This window comes from Protopterus annectens, chromosome 7.part0 (assembly GCF_019279795.1).
Source record: "Protopterus annectens isolate FY-2018-M chromosome 7.part0, PAN1.0, whole genome shotgun sequence".
Classification (NCBI taxonomy): domain Eukaryota; kingdom Metazoa; phylum Chordata; order Ceratodontiformes; family Protopteridae; genus Protopterus; species Protopterus annectens.
The window spans coordinates 902,361,727-902,376,726 of NC_056739.1; the positions used below are offsets into that span (position 1 = coordinate 902,361,727).

General features: G+C 42.9%; 1 protein-coding gene across 1 annotated transcript in view; it reads right to left on the reverse strand.

Annotated features, from left to right (window-relative positions):
• DCP1A (decapping mRNA 1A) overlaps positions 1-15,000 on the reverse strand; it is a 1,118,752-nt gene that overhangs the window by 1,012,824 nt on the left and 90,928 nt on the right. The window contains exon 3 of the mRNA XM_044077482.1: positions 6,257-6,384. Coding sequence (XP_043933417.1) covers positions 6,257-6,384 — 128 coding nt within the window. The remainder of the gene's footprint in view (positions 1-6,256; positions 6,385-15,000) is intronic.

The following is a 15,000-nucleotide window of genomic DNA, read 5'->3' on the forward strand; positions in this document are numbered from 1 at the left end:
TTCTGGCAAATACTGGTTGTGTACTACATGTGACAATCTCCCGTATTCTCCATATGTCTGAACTATGGTGTAGAATTACAAGACAGAAGCCTTTCCTTAGAGAAAAACATTCAGTTCCGGCTAAAATTTGCAAAATACATCAAGTCTCCAAAAAGCATGTGGGATATGAGTTATGGTCTGATGAGACCAAGTTTGAACTGTATGGCCACAATTCCAAAACGTACGTTTGGCGCAAAAACACTTTGCATCACCAAAAGAACACTATCCCCATGGTGAAGCATGGTGGTGGCACTATCATGCTTTGGGGTTGCTTTTCTTCAGCTGGAACTGGGGCTTTAAGGTGGAAGGAATTATGAACAGTTTCCAAAAACCAGTCACTTTTGGCCCAAAACCTTCAGGTGTCCGCTAGAAAGCTAAAGAGGAATTTCACTTTCAACACAACAATGACCCCATGCATACATCTTGTTCTTTCGGCTGCTCCCGTTAGGGGTCGCCACAGCAGATCAACTGTTTCCATTTCTTTCTGTCCTCTGCATCTTGCTTTGTCAGACCAACCACCTGCATGTCCTCTCACCACATCCATAAACATCTTAGGCCTTCCTCTTCCTGTTACCTGGCAGCTTCATCCTTCGCATCTTTTTCCCAATATACTCTGCATCTCTCCTCAGTACATGTCCAAACCAACATAATCTTGCCTCTCTGGCTTTGTCTCCAAACCTTCCAACCTGGGCTGACCTTCTAATATACTTATTCCTAATCCTGTCCATCCTTGTCACACCCAGTACTAAATCTTAATCTTCAACTCTGCCACGTCAAGCTCCGACTCCTGCTTTGTCAATGCCACTGTCTCCAACCCATATAACATAGCTGGTCTCACTACCCTCTTGTAGACCTTCCCTTTCACTCTTACTGGTACCAGTCTGTCACAAATCATTCCTGGGACTCTTCTCCACCCACTCCATCCTGCCTGTACTCTTCTTCACCTCTCTTCCACACTCACCATTACTCAGAACTGTTGATCCCAAGTACTTAAACTCCTCCACCTTTGCCACCACTACTCCCTGCATCCTCACCATTCCTCTATCCTCCCTCTCATTCACACACACATACTCTTAGTCCTGCTGACCTTCATTCCTCTTCTCTAGAGCATATCTCCACCTCTAAAGGGTCTCCTCTACCCATTTACTACTCTCACTACAGATCACACTGTCATCTGCAAACATCATAGTCCATGGGGACTCTTGTCTGATCTCGTCTGTCAACCTGTCCCATCACCAGTGCAAATAAGAAAGGGCTCAGAGCTGATCCTTTATGTAATCCCACCTCCACCTTAAACGCATCCGTCACTCCCACCGCAGACCTCACCGCTGTTACACTAACCTCGTACATATCCTATACCACTCTTACATACTTCTCTGACACTCCCGACTTCCTCATACAATACCACAACTCCTCTCTAGGCACCCTGTCATATGCTTTCTCTAAATCCACAAAGACACAACGCAACTCCTTCTGATCTTCTCTGTACTTCTCCATCAACAGTCAGACCAAACATCGCATCTGTAGTGCTCTTTCCTGGCATGAAACCATATTGATGATCACTAATCATCACCTCCCTTCTTAACCTAGCTTCCACTACTCTTTCCCATAACTTCATGCTGTGACTGATCAGTTTAATCCCTCTGTAGTTACTATAGCTCTGCACATGACCCTTATTCTTAAAAATCGGTACTAAAACACTTTCTCCATTCCTCAGGCATCCTCTCACTTTCCAAGATTTCATTAAACAATCTAGTTAAAAACTCCACTTCCATTTCACCTAAACACCTCCATGCTTCCACAGGTATGTCATCTGGACCAGCAGCCTTTCCTTTCTTTATCCTCTTCATAGCTATCCCTACTTCCTCCTTGCTAATCCATTGCACTTCTTGATTCACTATCCGCACATCATCCAACATTCTCGCCCTCTCATTCTCTTCATTCATCAACCCCTCAAAGTACTCTTTCCATCTGCTCAACACACTCTCCTTGCTTGTGAGTACGTTTCCCTCATTATCCTTTATCACCCTTACCTGCTGCACATCTTTACTAGCTCGGTCCCTCTGTCTAGCCAATCTGTACAGGTCCTTTTCTTCCTCCTTAGTGGCCAACCTTTTATACAACTCTCCATATGCCTTATCCTTCGCCACCTCTCTCTTTGCCATGCACCTCATCTCCTTATACTCATCTACTTTCTTTATCTCTGACAATCCCACTTCTTCGCCAACCTCTTTCTGTATACTCTCCTGTACTTCTTCATTCCACCACTAGGTCTCCTTGTCCTCCTCCCTCTTTCCAGATGTCACACCAAGCACCTTTCTAGCCATCTCTCTTACTAGCTCTGCTGTAGTTACCCAGCTATTCAGTAACTCTTCACTGCCACCCAGTGCCTGTCTTAACTCTTCCCTGAACATCACCTCACAATTACACTTTTTCAATTTCCACCATTTGATCCTTGGTGCTGCCATCACACTCATCCTCCTCTTCTTGATCACCAATGTCATCCTACAAACCAACATCCTATGCTGCCTAACTACACTTTCCCCTGCCACCACACCACTTTACTGTCTCCAATCTCCTTCAGACTGGCCCTTCTACATAAGATATAACCCACTTGTGTGCATCTTCCTCCACTCTTGTACGTCACCTATGCTCCCCCCTCTCTTGTTAAAATACATATTCATCACAGTCATGTCCATCCTTTTCGCAAAATCCACTACCATTTGACCTTGTGCATTCCTTTGCTTAACACCATACCTACCCATCACTTCCTCATCCCCTCTGTTCCCTTAACCAACACGCCCATTGAAGTCTGCTCCAATCACCAGTCTCTCACCCTTGGGTACAGTCATCACCACTTCATCCATCTCACTTCAAAATTTTTCTTTCTCATCCATCGCACACCCAACTTGTGGAGCATATGCACTAACAACATTCATCATTACACCATCAATTTCCAGTTTCATAAAACTCACTCTATCCGACACTCTCTTCACCTCCAAAACACTCTTAGCATACTGTTCCTTCAAGATAATGCCTACGCCATTTCTCCTCCCATCCACACCATGAGAAAACAATTTGAAACCACCTCCGATACACCTAGCCTTGCTCCCCTTCCATCTGGTCTCTTGCACACACAATATACCAACCTTCCTTCAGTCCATCATATCAACTCTCTCCCTATACAAGTCATACTGCCAACATTCAAAGTTCCGACCCTCACTATCACAGTCATAGCCTTTACCTGCCTTCGGGCATGCCTTCCCCCTCTTCTCCTCCTTCAGCCAACAGTAGCCAAATTTCCGCCAGCACCCAGTTGGCCAACAGTAGTGGTGGCAGTCGTTAACCCAGGCCTCGACCGTTCTGGTATGTATTTCTGTACTGGTGTCTGCATGTATGATTTGGCAAAATGTTACGCCGGATGCCCTTCCTGACGCAACCCTCCCCCATTTATCCGGGCTTGGGACCAGCACAAAGAAATGCACTGGCTTGTGCATCCCCAGTGGCTGGGTTGACCCCAGGCATACATCTACATCAACAAAAGAATGGCTTCACCAGAAGAAAATTAAAGTTTTGGAATGGCCCAGACCTTAAATCCAATAGAAAAATCTGTGGGGTTACCCGAAGAGGGCTGTGCACAAGATATGCCCTCGCAATCAGACAGATTTGGATCGTTTTGCAAGGAAGAGTGGGCAAACATTGCCAAGTCAAGATGTGCCATGTTGACAGACACTTACCCAAGGAGACTGAATGCCACAATTAAATCAAAAGGTGACTCAAAGTATTAGTTTATGGGTGTGCAGACTTATGCAACCAGCTTATTGTACTTGAAATCCCCCCCAACATATTGGTTTGCTTTTCAACTCAATTGTACAGGTTATAGGTCACATTAAAAGTGGGCAAAGTTTTGAAAGGATTTATTGTGGTCCCATTTTTTTTATATCACAAAAAATTGGCATTTTAACAGGGGTGTGTACACTTTTTATACACACACACACACACACACACACACACACACACACATTTTAATTGTATGGATCCACTTCGTAATGTCGAGATTTTACAACCTCGAAGCTCTGAATATCGATGGTCAGAAGTTCGAAACTGCGGAATCTCAAAAACTGTCAATGGAGATTGCCATACAATACAGAAAGGGAACTTTACCATTCTCTTCACTGTAGTGCAATCTCGGAGTTGGTATATTTAAGTTGCAGGGGGCAAAAATGTGATTCCTGAGGTTCTGCTGTTTTAAGTTTTTTTTCTTCATTTCAAGATTCCACAATCTCAAAAGTATGAGAGTCAGTTTTCAAAGTTTTGAGATTGTGAAATCTCAACATTATGAAATGGACCCATATTATACACGCGTGCACACACACACACACACACGCTTGTGTGTGTGTGTGTGTGTGTGTGTGTGTGTGTGTGTGTGTGTGTGTGTGTGTGTGTGTTTTTACCTGTACACAAACTTGTCCTCCATTTAAACCAGCTGTCTACATGGGCAGATCAAGAGCCATACCCACTTTCGGATGAATGACACTTCCTGTATTATGTCACAGAATCTGTGGTATAAGGGTACCTCCCAGGCTCTAGTGCCAGATTTGAAGCAGACAGCCCCTCCCTTGAAACAGAGTTATACCAAAAACAGCTTCCTAAACTTAGTTGTTGATATTTAACTTCTGAAACAGTTAGCTTATTTTAACTTGAGAATTAATTCCAAGTCCATGATGTCAGGTCTACTAGCTCACTACTTGCTCCCCCCACAGACTTTATCTGGTACTGCTGGAGCCGGTCACAGATCTCTAGGCTACAAGGAGCTTGGCATATCACAACATCCATTGAGGGGTGGGGGGGGGGGGGTTTCATTTATGACCTACTTTATTTCCCCCCTTCATGTGTAGCAAAGTGGTATGGCCAGGGAGGGTATGGGCATGTAATGTGAGCAAGCAATGTATCGCCTTGCCTCTGCAACAGTTCAGCCAGGCCCATTTAGCACCCTTAAACTACACCCCATTTGAACATCCTGGCATCCATCAAAGATAGTCATAGAGAGACACTGATGCATCATCCATCCGCTCCATCAGTTGCCCAAAGCCACTAATCGAACCAGGGTTGCCTGGGCTATAGTCAATATACAACCACAGGAAGAATCGCCAACACTGTTTACCATGGCTCAAGATTTCTGAAATTATGAGAGTAACTAACCCACAAGGGGCAGGATAATCCCACGTTTAAAAATAAATAAATAAAAAATATATAGCCTTCATATTTCTCTGCCTGCAGGAAAAAAAATCCTGAAAATTACCAGCATTTAAAATCCACCACATTTGTCTACAGGGTGGAGAATATTTTTTCTAGATTAAAGGGATAAAGCCTGGATTATGGCCCAGGCAGCAAAGTGCAAACAGCTGCTCTGGCACCTAAAGGAGTTGGTAGAGGATGACAGATGTGTCTTTACTGGGCGTGAGTAGGATGGAACAAGGCTACAAACTAGCACAATCTCTCCCAAGGAGATCAAAGAGAGAAGTTTGTAGCCTGAGAGCAGATGTTAAGCTCATAGGCTCACATGGGGAAAGCACTGGGTGCTAATGCAATGATGCAAATCACATGTACTCCCTATTCAGGGGTGGGGAGTATGTCAATAAACACCCTAATAGTTGACTAAATGAATGCCAGCCCTACAAAGAAGCTTTCGCCTGGATCTCAGATGAAACTCCAGAACAAACGAGTCATGTTCCATTGGAGACAGGCCAGCTGGTCAGAAGGCATGAGGACCAAACACACGCACACACATGAAACAAATATCTGAATTTAGGTGAAGTCCCATCTAAAAATACAGGTAATTTACCATTAGGAGAAGGACTCAATGGGAGCTTAATCACACTTGTTACAAGTAACAGAAAACCTAAGCATTTACAGCAATTCCACTGTAGAGAATGGTTTTCTGTTGCACGGAATGGTAAGGAGTAAAAGCACTCAAATTTCAGTTTAGACAGACAAAATGGCTCCCTGTACAACAATTATTTTTGTTTGCTATATTTACACGGCTGACCTGCTGCCACATTTGAAATAAAAGTAAAATAAAATCATAAGACTTTTTACACTAAATTATAACTTTAGAACTATGCCAATCTTGCTCCATGTACAAAGCTGTAACCTGCCACAGTGATAAACTTTAATGTTTGCTTGAGACAGAAAATACAAGGATGGGTATACTTACAGTTTGAATTTCTGTACAGAAGAAAAGGCTCCTGAAGTTGAAATTCCAGATCTTTATTTATTGGCTCAACAAGGTTATGCATATTCAATCGATTCATGATCGTAAAGCCATACTGAGGAGAAGCAGACCTGCCAGTACAATTGTTACATTTTTAGATCCACTTATTACGGCTCAGATCTTAACAAGTACCTAAATTTGTTGTGACAGTAAAGTTGGAAATGTACGCTTCACTGATAGAAGACACTTGAAAAAAATATCTTCAGAAATGTAAAGTGCCTTGCTTTGCAACATTATACTAAACAAAAGCACAGTATGCCCTTGAATAAAATGAAATACGACAAATTTGTGCTTTTAATGTCATTACAGTACCAAGCTGTTTCAAATGAAAAGCACTGCATTTCCTTGCACAAAACCTGCACTACTTCCTCTCCTCACTATATACCACTTTTGCAAAGCAAGATTCAGGACCCTTATCACATGGCTGCTCTTAACTGCTTATGGTTAAAACTCTCCACATATCCAATTGTTACAGTTTTCTACCATTACATAGTCTCTGTTGAACTGCCACAAAACCCACCCTCACTTCTACTTGCATCAATTAACCTTTTTACAACAATGTCCAACTGTATTAAACTCCCATTACTTTTTACAGCCATCATACACAACCAACTTCACACTCCTATCTACGGACTCTGGCAGTTGTCAGTTTCTGCACCGCAGCTAAATACTCTGCCACCATCAATCATCATCTTATGTAAAACCATCAATGCAACTTTTTAAGTTTGCTTTTTTAAAACATTTACAGCAGTCAGTAAAAACACTTGCTCTGAACACCATGCAAATGTTCTCAGTAGTACATATACTTTGTCATTCAAGTCACAACGAAAACTGCTCCGCTTAGTGCTTACCCACTACACAAAAAAAGTAAAAAAGCTAAAGGAGAATATAACAAAGCAGCCAGTACCAGTCTACAACACTTGGGGGGGGGGGGGGGGGGGGGGCAGCTTGGCTTGCTGCACTTCAGCCCTCCTGCAGGTGTCAAGTACATCTGCATCAAGGAGCAATTGCCCTGGCCAGGAGACTTGGCATGCATGACAGCATACATGCAACTACTGGTGGCAGTGATGGCATAGCATACAAGCTGCTTGGGGAGGTGCAGGGACCAAGAAATATATATATATATATATATATATATATATATATATATATATATATAAAATAAAATGTGCGTGTGTGTACATATACATATATATATATTAGTGTGTGTACATATATATATACACACACACGTTACATACAGGGTTCCTATTATATAATCGCAGACGCAATCCTTCGAATGAGTCTTGATCGAACATGAAAGCACAAAAAGTACAGTTTTGTACCTACCATAAATGTAGATGTCCGATAGGAATGCATCTGCAGTCCTTACAAATGGGTAGTCCTGTCGTCAGGCAGCCCTTCGGTCGGCCGGATTCCAAAGTCTGGGTCTGGCTTCGGCTGGTGTCGCACTTCACCCGACGTCATCGCTGCAGTTTTTCGGGTATAAAGGCATCAGCCGACGCCATTTTCCTCAGTGTTTCTTGCCCCAGATGCCAGGTGCCCTCTTGGATGGCTAAATTTGGATAAATGCCAATGTTTCCAAATAGTAGAGAGCAAACACATAAAATAAGCATGTATGTACATATATACAAACAAATACACCATAATAGATCCAAACCAAGCTAGCTGAAGGATGGCAAATACCCTAGGAGTACCACAGAGGGAAGGTGGGTGGGTAATCCTGACTGCAGATGCATTCCTATCGGACATCTACATTTATGGTAGGTACAAAACTGTACTATGTCCTTCAAGGATGCATCTGCAGTCCTTACAAATGGGTAGAATACCATAGCTAAACTAGGCGAGGAGGAAAAAGGAGAGATTATGGTGTAGTTAGGATCCCTTGCAAAACAGCAGTGGCAAAACCTGCTCGGGATCTAGAGTATAAAGGTAAATTGTAATGCTTGGCAAATGTATGCACGGAGGTCCAAGTAGCAGCCTCTATAATGTCCTTGGTAGCCACTCCTCGTAAGAAAGCTGTGGTAGTGGCTGTAGCCCTTGTGGAGTGAGGCCTGATGTTCTCTGGAGTTTTCTTTCCATGGTAGGAGTAACAAAATCTAATGCAATTTCCTATCCATTTGGAGATTGTCTGTTTTGAAATTGGTTTTCCTTCCTTTCCTGTTGCATATGCTACCAGAAGCTGGTCAGTTTTTCTATTGGACTTGGTCCTGTCCAGGTAGTAGCGTAATTGTCTATGTACATCCAAGGTATGCAAGAGTCTTTCTCCCCTGTTCTGTGGGTTGGGGAAGAATGTAGGTAGGTGGATAGCCTGATTTAAAGACACTCTGGATACCACCTTAGGCATAAATGTAGGATTTGTTCTCATGGACACTATCTTGATGGAAGATCAGGAAGGGTTGCACTGCCATTAATGCCTGTAGTTCAGAGACCCTTCTTGCTGAGGTGATTGCCAGCAGGAAAGCAGTCTTCCAGGAAAAGTATTGTAATTCTGCTGTTGCTGCTGGTTCGAAAGGAGGGAGTGTCAATTTTTCTAGCACAAAGTTCAAGTCCCATGCTGGCAATGGTGGTTTCCTGGGAGGTTTTACATTTTTAATTCCTCTCAGAAACTGTCTGAGCAGAGGATGAGAGAAGACAGGAGGATCCAAGCTGTATTCTGCTGAAATAGCCGATGCATGTATCTTGATGGAAGAATAGGACAGGCCTGTATGGAAGAGCTCTGCCAAGTACTCCAGGATGTTGGCTATGTTTACCAGTGCCACATCTTCTCCCTTTGCAGTACTCCAAATGAGATATCTTTTCCATTTTGCTGCATAATTCTTTCTTGTTGAAGGTCTACGAGCCTCAAGGATTATGTCTTCAACCCTTTGGGATAAATTTGGGTTAATTGCTCTTATGTTATGTTCCAGGCAGTTAGCTGCAGAGTTTTCAGGTTTGGATGCAGGATGTTGTAGTTGTTCTGTGTTAACAGTAATGGGATCAGGGGTAGTGTCCATATTTGTTCCCGAGACATGCTCCTCAGCAATGGGTACCAATGTTGTCTTGGCCAGTCTGGAGCTATCAGAATGATCCTTGGATGTTCCCTCTTTGATCTTCAAAAGCACCTTGTGCATCAAAGGAAGTGGTGGGAATGCGTATGCTGTCAGGTTTTTCCAAATGAAAGATAGGGAGTCCACCTTCCAAGCAAGTGGGTGGTACGTCCTTGTGCAGAATTTCTTCAGCTGGTGATTGAGTGGGGATGCAAATAAGTCTATTTGTGGTAATCCCCATTCTCTTGTGATGGCTTTGAAGATGTCCGGATGCAGCATCCATTCGTGGGCATCTGTGGTAGTTCTGCTTAATATGTCTGCTAGAATGTTTTCTTTTCCCGGTACAAAAATTGCTTGTAACTGAATGTTGTAGCTCAGAGATACATCCCATACGTCCAGTGCCAGCCGGCAGAGGATATGAATGTGTGCCTCCCTGTTTGTTGATGTACCACATAACTGTGGTGTTGTCTGTCCTTATCATCAACTGACCTTCTTGGAGAAATGGTCTGAATGACTGGATTGCCAATTTTACTGCCAGCATTTCCTTTAGATTTATGTGCAGGCACAGCTGGTCTTGAGCCCATAAGCCTTGTATGCACTTGCCCAGCATGTGTGCCCCCCAACCGAGGTCTGAGGCATCTGTCGTGATGGTTTGGCTTGGTTGACTGTTGCAGAAGGGCAATCCTGTGTTTGATTGACAGGCCTGAGCCCACCATAGGAACTCTTGCTTCAGGCATGGGATTATTGGAATTTTGGTTTCTAGGCTGTGCTTGTGTTGGGACCACAAATTCTTTAGGTACCTCTGTAGCTTTCTCATATGCAGTCTGGCATGAGGGACCAGAATTATGCAGGATGCCATGAAGCCTAGGGCTTGTAGTACTTTTCTTGCAGTTAGATGGTTCTGCTTTGTTAATGCCAAGTAGAGAGGTAGTTGCTCTTTCTTTTCTGCAGTTAGGAATGCCATTTGTTTTGATGTGTCCAGCTCTGCACCCAGAAAGGTTATTCTTTGGGATGGAATCAGCCTTGACTTTTTTATATTGACTGTATATCCCAGGGCTTGCAGCAGGTAAATGACTCTTTGTAAGTCTTCTGTTAGCTTGCTTTTGTTGTTGTCCGCTTGTATCAGGCAGTCGTCCAGGTAGGGATAAATTTGGATCCCCTGAAGTCTGCAATGAGCGATTACTGATGCCAGGCATTTCGTGAACACTCTGGGCGCAGTAGAAAAGCCAAAGGGCAATGCTGAGAATTGATAATGCTCTGATCCTGCAAGAAATCTGAGGTATCTTCTGCAAATTGGTCGTATGGGGACGTGCAGGTATGCCTCCTTGAGATCTAGAGTTACAAGCCAAGACTCCTTGCCCAGCATGGGAAGAAGCTGCTGTAGGGTCAGCATTTTGAATTTTGGAACAATGAGGAATGTGTTTAAAGCGGACAGGTCGAGAATAGGCCTCCATTTGCTCTCTTTTCTTGGTACCAGGAAGAGTCTGGAGTAAAATCCCTTTCCTTGTTCCATAGATGGTACCTTTTCCACAGCTCTCATTCTTAATAATTGAGATATTTGTTTTAGAGCTTCTGTCCTTTGAGTAGGTGGTAGGTTTGGCATTCCTCTCTTTCCTGGTAGAGTATGGAAATGGAACCTGTAACCTTGGTCTATAGTTTGCAAAATCCATTTTTCCCTTGTGATGCAATGCCAGTTCTTTGAAAATAAGGTTAGCTTTCCGCCTAAGGGTGCTTCCAGTTGTTCCCTGGTAGGCAGTGCCACAGCCAAGTCACTGTGATTGTGTTGTTGTAGTGGTGGTGGCTGCGTCCGTGCCTCGCTGGTTGTTACCTTGCCACTGGCATCCCTGTAGGCACCCCTGGATTGGTTTCTGCCTCTTGAGCGCCTATTCCTGCCTCTCTGTGTCTTAGAGGAGTCCGGAAAGGACCAATTCTTGGAGGGCCAGTTCCTGCTAAACCTTGGAGGTTGAACCTGTAAGAAATCTTTCACTGTTTGTACAGATTTCGCCTTCTCTTCCATTTTTTTAGTACCTGCTGTGCAGGGGAACCAAATAAATTGACTTTGTCCATGGGTGCATCCAAAAGCTTTGATTTGACATGGTCTGGTAATGCCTGCTCTTTCAACCATGCATGTCTCCTGATAACTGTGCCAGTCATGGCTGATCTAAAGGAAGCCTCCAGTGCATCATAGCCACATTTTAAAGAATGGTTACTAACCTGCTGTATGTTATGTACCATTTCCTGAACATATTTTTTATCTAAAGATTCTTCAGAGGACAGCTTTTTAGTTAACTGGTAAAGCATAAACTCTTGATATTGAATCATATGAAATTGGCAGTTCAAAGCCCTAGCTTTGACAGTAGCAGAGGTGTAAACTTTTTTTACCCCATCTCTCTAAGGACCTGGATTCCCTTTCAGAGGGGAGGGGGTTTTTAGTAGATGTAGTTGCTACAGCTTTAGGGCCCTGGGAGATAGTCTCTGGATCTGCAAAAGGAGCCTTGTATAAATGGTGATGAGTGTCCGGGACCCTGTAGAACCTATCGGGCTTAGCAGGGGCCGGAGGTAATGAATCAGGAGCAGTGCAAGCATCATTAAATGCATCATCTACAACAGAAAGAACTGGAGGTATAGCTAAAGGCCTATGTTGTGGCAAATGTAGAAAGGTTCTAAGCCTTTTCTGGAGTCTGAGAAATCTTGGCCCTGCCACTGAAATTGTTCCCTCATAGCATGCAAGGTTTCCCCAAAGGAAAATTCCTCAGGTGGAGAGGCTGAAGGAATGGACTCTTCAGCATCAGTGTCTTCGTAAGGGGAATAAGGAGCCTCAGGAGGGTCTGTATGTTCTGAGTCATCAGAGGAATCATCTGTGGATACTGGCTCAGGGGGCTCTGCTCTAGGCCTCTTCTCTGGAGGTGGATGAGAGGTCCTGTCTGGATGAGGCTGGGATCCACGAATTAAAGAAATGAGATCCTCAGCCAAAGAAAGCACATGGGAACTGGTGCTGGGCCTGTGAGAGGGGGGTTTGGCAGGCACCGTTTTTGAAGCTTTGGCTGCTTTAGCCCTGGCAAAGGCCTTAATAGACATGGCTGCAGGAGGCCTAGCAGCTCCACGTGCAGGGGTTGAAATATCCAAGGGAATAGTGTCTGATAATTCCTGAGAAACCGCAACAGAAGGTTGGATTTCAGAAGCCGATTCTACCAGGTTAGAAGAGGCCTCGGTAGAAGGCATGGTTTCGGCTGAAGAAAGAACCGCTTGCTCGGTTTCGGCCGAAACAGAGACACTCGCGGTTTGCTTAACCGCGGTTTCGGCCGAAACCGCGAGTGTCGGTCCTTTTCTTTGCGTTTTTTGGTAATTTGTGTTGTCGGAGGATTCGACGGCATAATATAGGCAAAATCAGAGCCGAAAAACTGCTCAGCAAACTCCGACCGACGTCTAAGCGTCCGTCGGTTAAAAGAAGCACAGGCTAGACAAGCTGCTACGTCGTGGTCTGGGCCTAAACAAGGTAAGCAGTAGGAGTGGAAATCTTTATGAGGTATTTGTTTCCCACAAGTTAGTTATTCACTTTCTCTGACATCGGCTGAGGCAAGAAAGAGTCCCCAACGGGGTACTTAGCTTTTTAGAAGTCTTCGAAGTAGTATTCGGTAGTAGTAATCTCTGGATCTGACCGACCGGCACTTGCGAACAGCTTCTGCTTCGGGCGCCACGCGGCAAGAAAGACTGAGGAAAATGGCGTCGGCTGATGCCTTTATACCCGAAAAACTGCAGCGATGACGTCGGGTGAAGTGCGACACCAGCCGAAGCCAGACCCAGACTTTGGAATCCGGCCGACCGAAGGGCTGCCTGACGACAGGACTACCCATTTGTAAGGACTGCAGATGCATCCTTGAAGGACATCATCAAAACAGTGAAGAGGCATACAAGCAATTTTTTTTCCCTGGGAAAGAAGTCACTTGGCCGCCTCAGTTACTTTACCATTTGTCACTGTAGTGCGATCTCAGAGTTGATATATTTAAGTAGGGAGGTGTGGGGGGGCACAGCCCCCCACGTTATGCAATGTTTTAAAGTTTTTATTTATTTCTTTGTGGAACAGCGATTTTTCCCCCTGGGAAAAAATGCCTGTTTCGAGTGTTCAGGATTCTAAGCTTTCGCTTACACGGGGTTGATAAAATCAGCGTTCACTTTTTTAAACTTTCGCTGACTTAATGTAGACTATATACATACATATACACACACATTTTATATATATATATATATATATATATATATATATATATATATATATATATATATATATATATAGATATATATAGATATATATAGATATATATAGATATATATAGATATATATATATATATATATATATATATATATATATATATATATAAAGCACCAAAATTAAAATCAGTGTGGCCGCCACGGAATCGTGCATAAAACCAATAAAAATAAAAAGCTGAAACCACGGACATAAAAGAGAAGCGTTTTCAGGTCTTTATGACCCTTCTTCAGATCTATTAAACCAAAACTCTTCCAGATCTTTATCAGGAAATTCAGAAGTCCATTATCCAATCCCAAATCCATCATCTAATACGCAGTTAAAACCTTTCTTTCATCCAATCAAAATGCTCAAAAAAAAAAAGTCCCTTCCACATACTATGAAGTATCTTCACTGATGAGATATTCATTCATAAAAATCTAGTAAGTTTAGGCCATTTTAAGGCAGGTTTTAACTGCAAATTTCTACTACCCAAGCCTCGTGATTAGTCGACTTGAAGTCGAAGTATCAAATACATCTCGTTTTTTAGTCTCATCAAAAAATGTTACTTCCTCTCATACCTTCTTTTATAACTTGTAAAACCATGAAATAAAAGGTATGACCCATTATTTACAGTTAAATGCTTCACTAATTGATTCTTCAGATCTTGTAGACTAATATCACTCATATGTTTTGATACAGGCTCTTTTAGTTGTCTGTCGTTTTTTCCAACATAGTATCCACTGCAGGAGTCACAAGTAGCAATATATATGTGTTTAGTCCTGCAATCAGTGTAAGTGTTGCACTAATAACTGTCGAAATCGGGTGTATAAACTCAGATTGTCTATTAATATACTTACAGGAGGACCATGTTCTACATAGAAATGTGCCTATCTTTTCAAACTTCTTAATGTCAGTTTTATTCACATTATTACAAAGTAGTTATTTTAGGTTACAATTTCTCTTAAAATGTGCAAGACGGCTCGTTACTTATTTCTAAGATTTACATCTGCTTTCATAATCTTCCAGCTGTCCTTGATAATCTCACTTGTGCTAGTGACATACAGCATGTATGCAAGGACAATCTTATTCTTGAAAAAACCCTCTGTATCATATCCATACACTGTGTTCACCCAGACAGATGAGTTTCCCTTTGTTGCTAGATCTCATAAGCTTACTTTCAGACATCTGTTGCTCAATCTCCCCCAGTCTATACCCTCCGATTATAAAAATTGTATAAAATTCATCTGTGTTCGTGCGTTCTCATACTGCCCATCCTCCATATGTAATCTAGAGACACAAATATTGATTCTTCACTGCATTTTGAAACGTATGCTGGGGATGGATACTTTATGTAATGTACTGTTCTTCCAACATTCCTTCTTGAATAAACTGGTATTCAGATCACCCC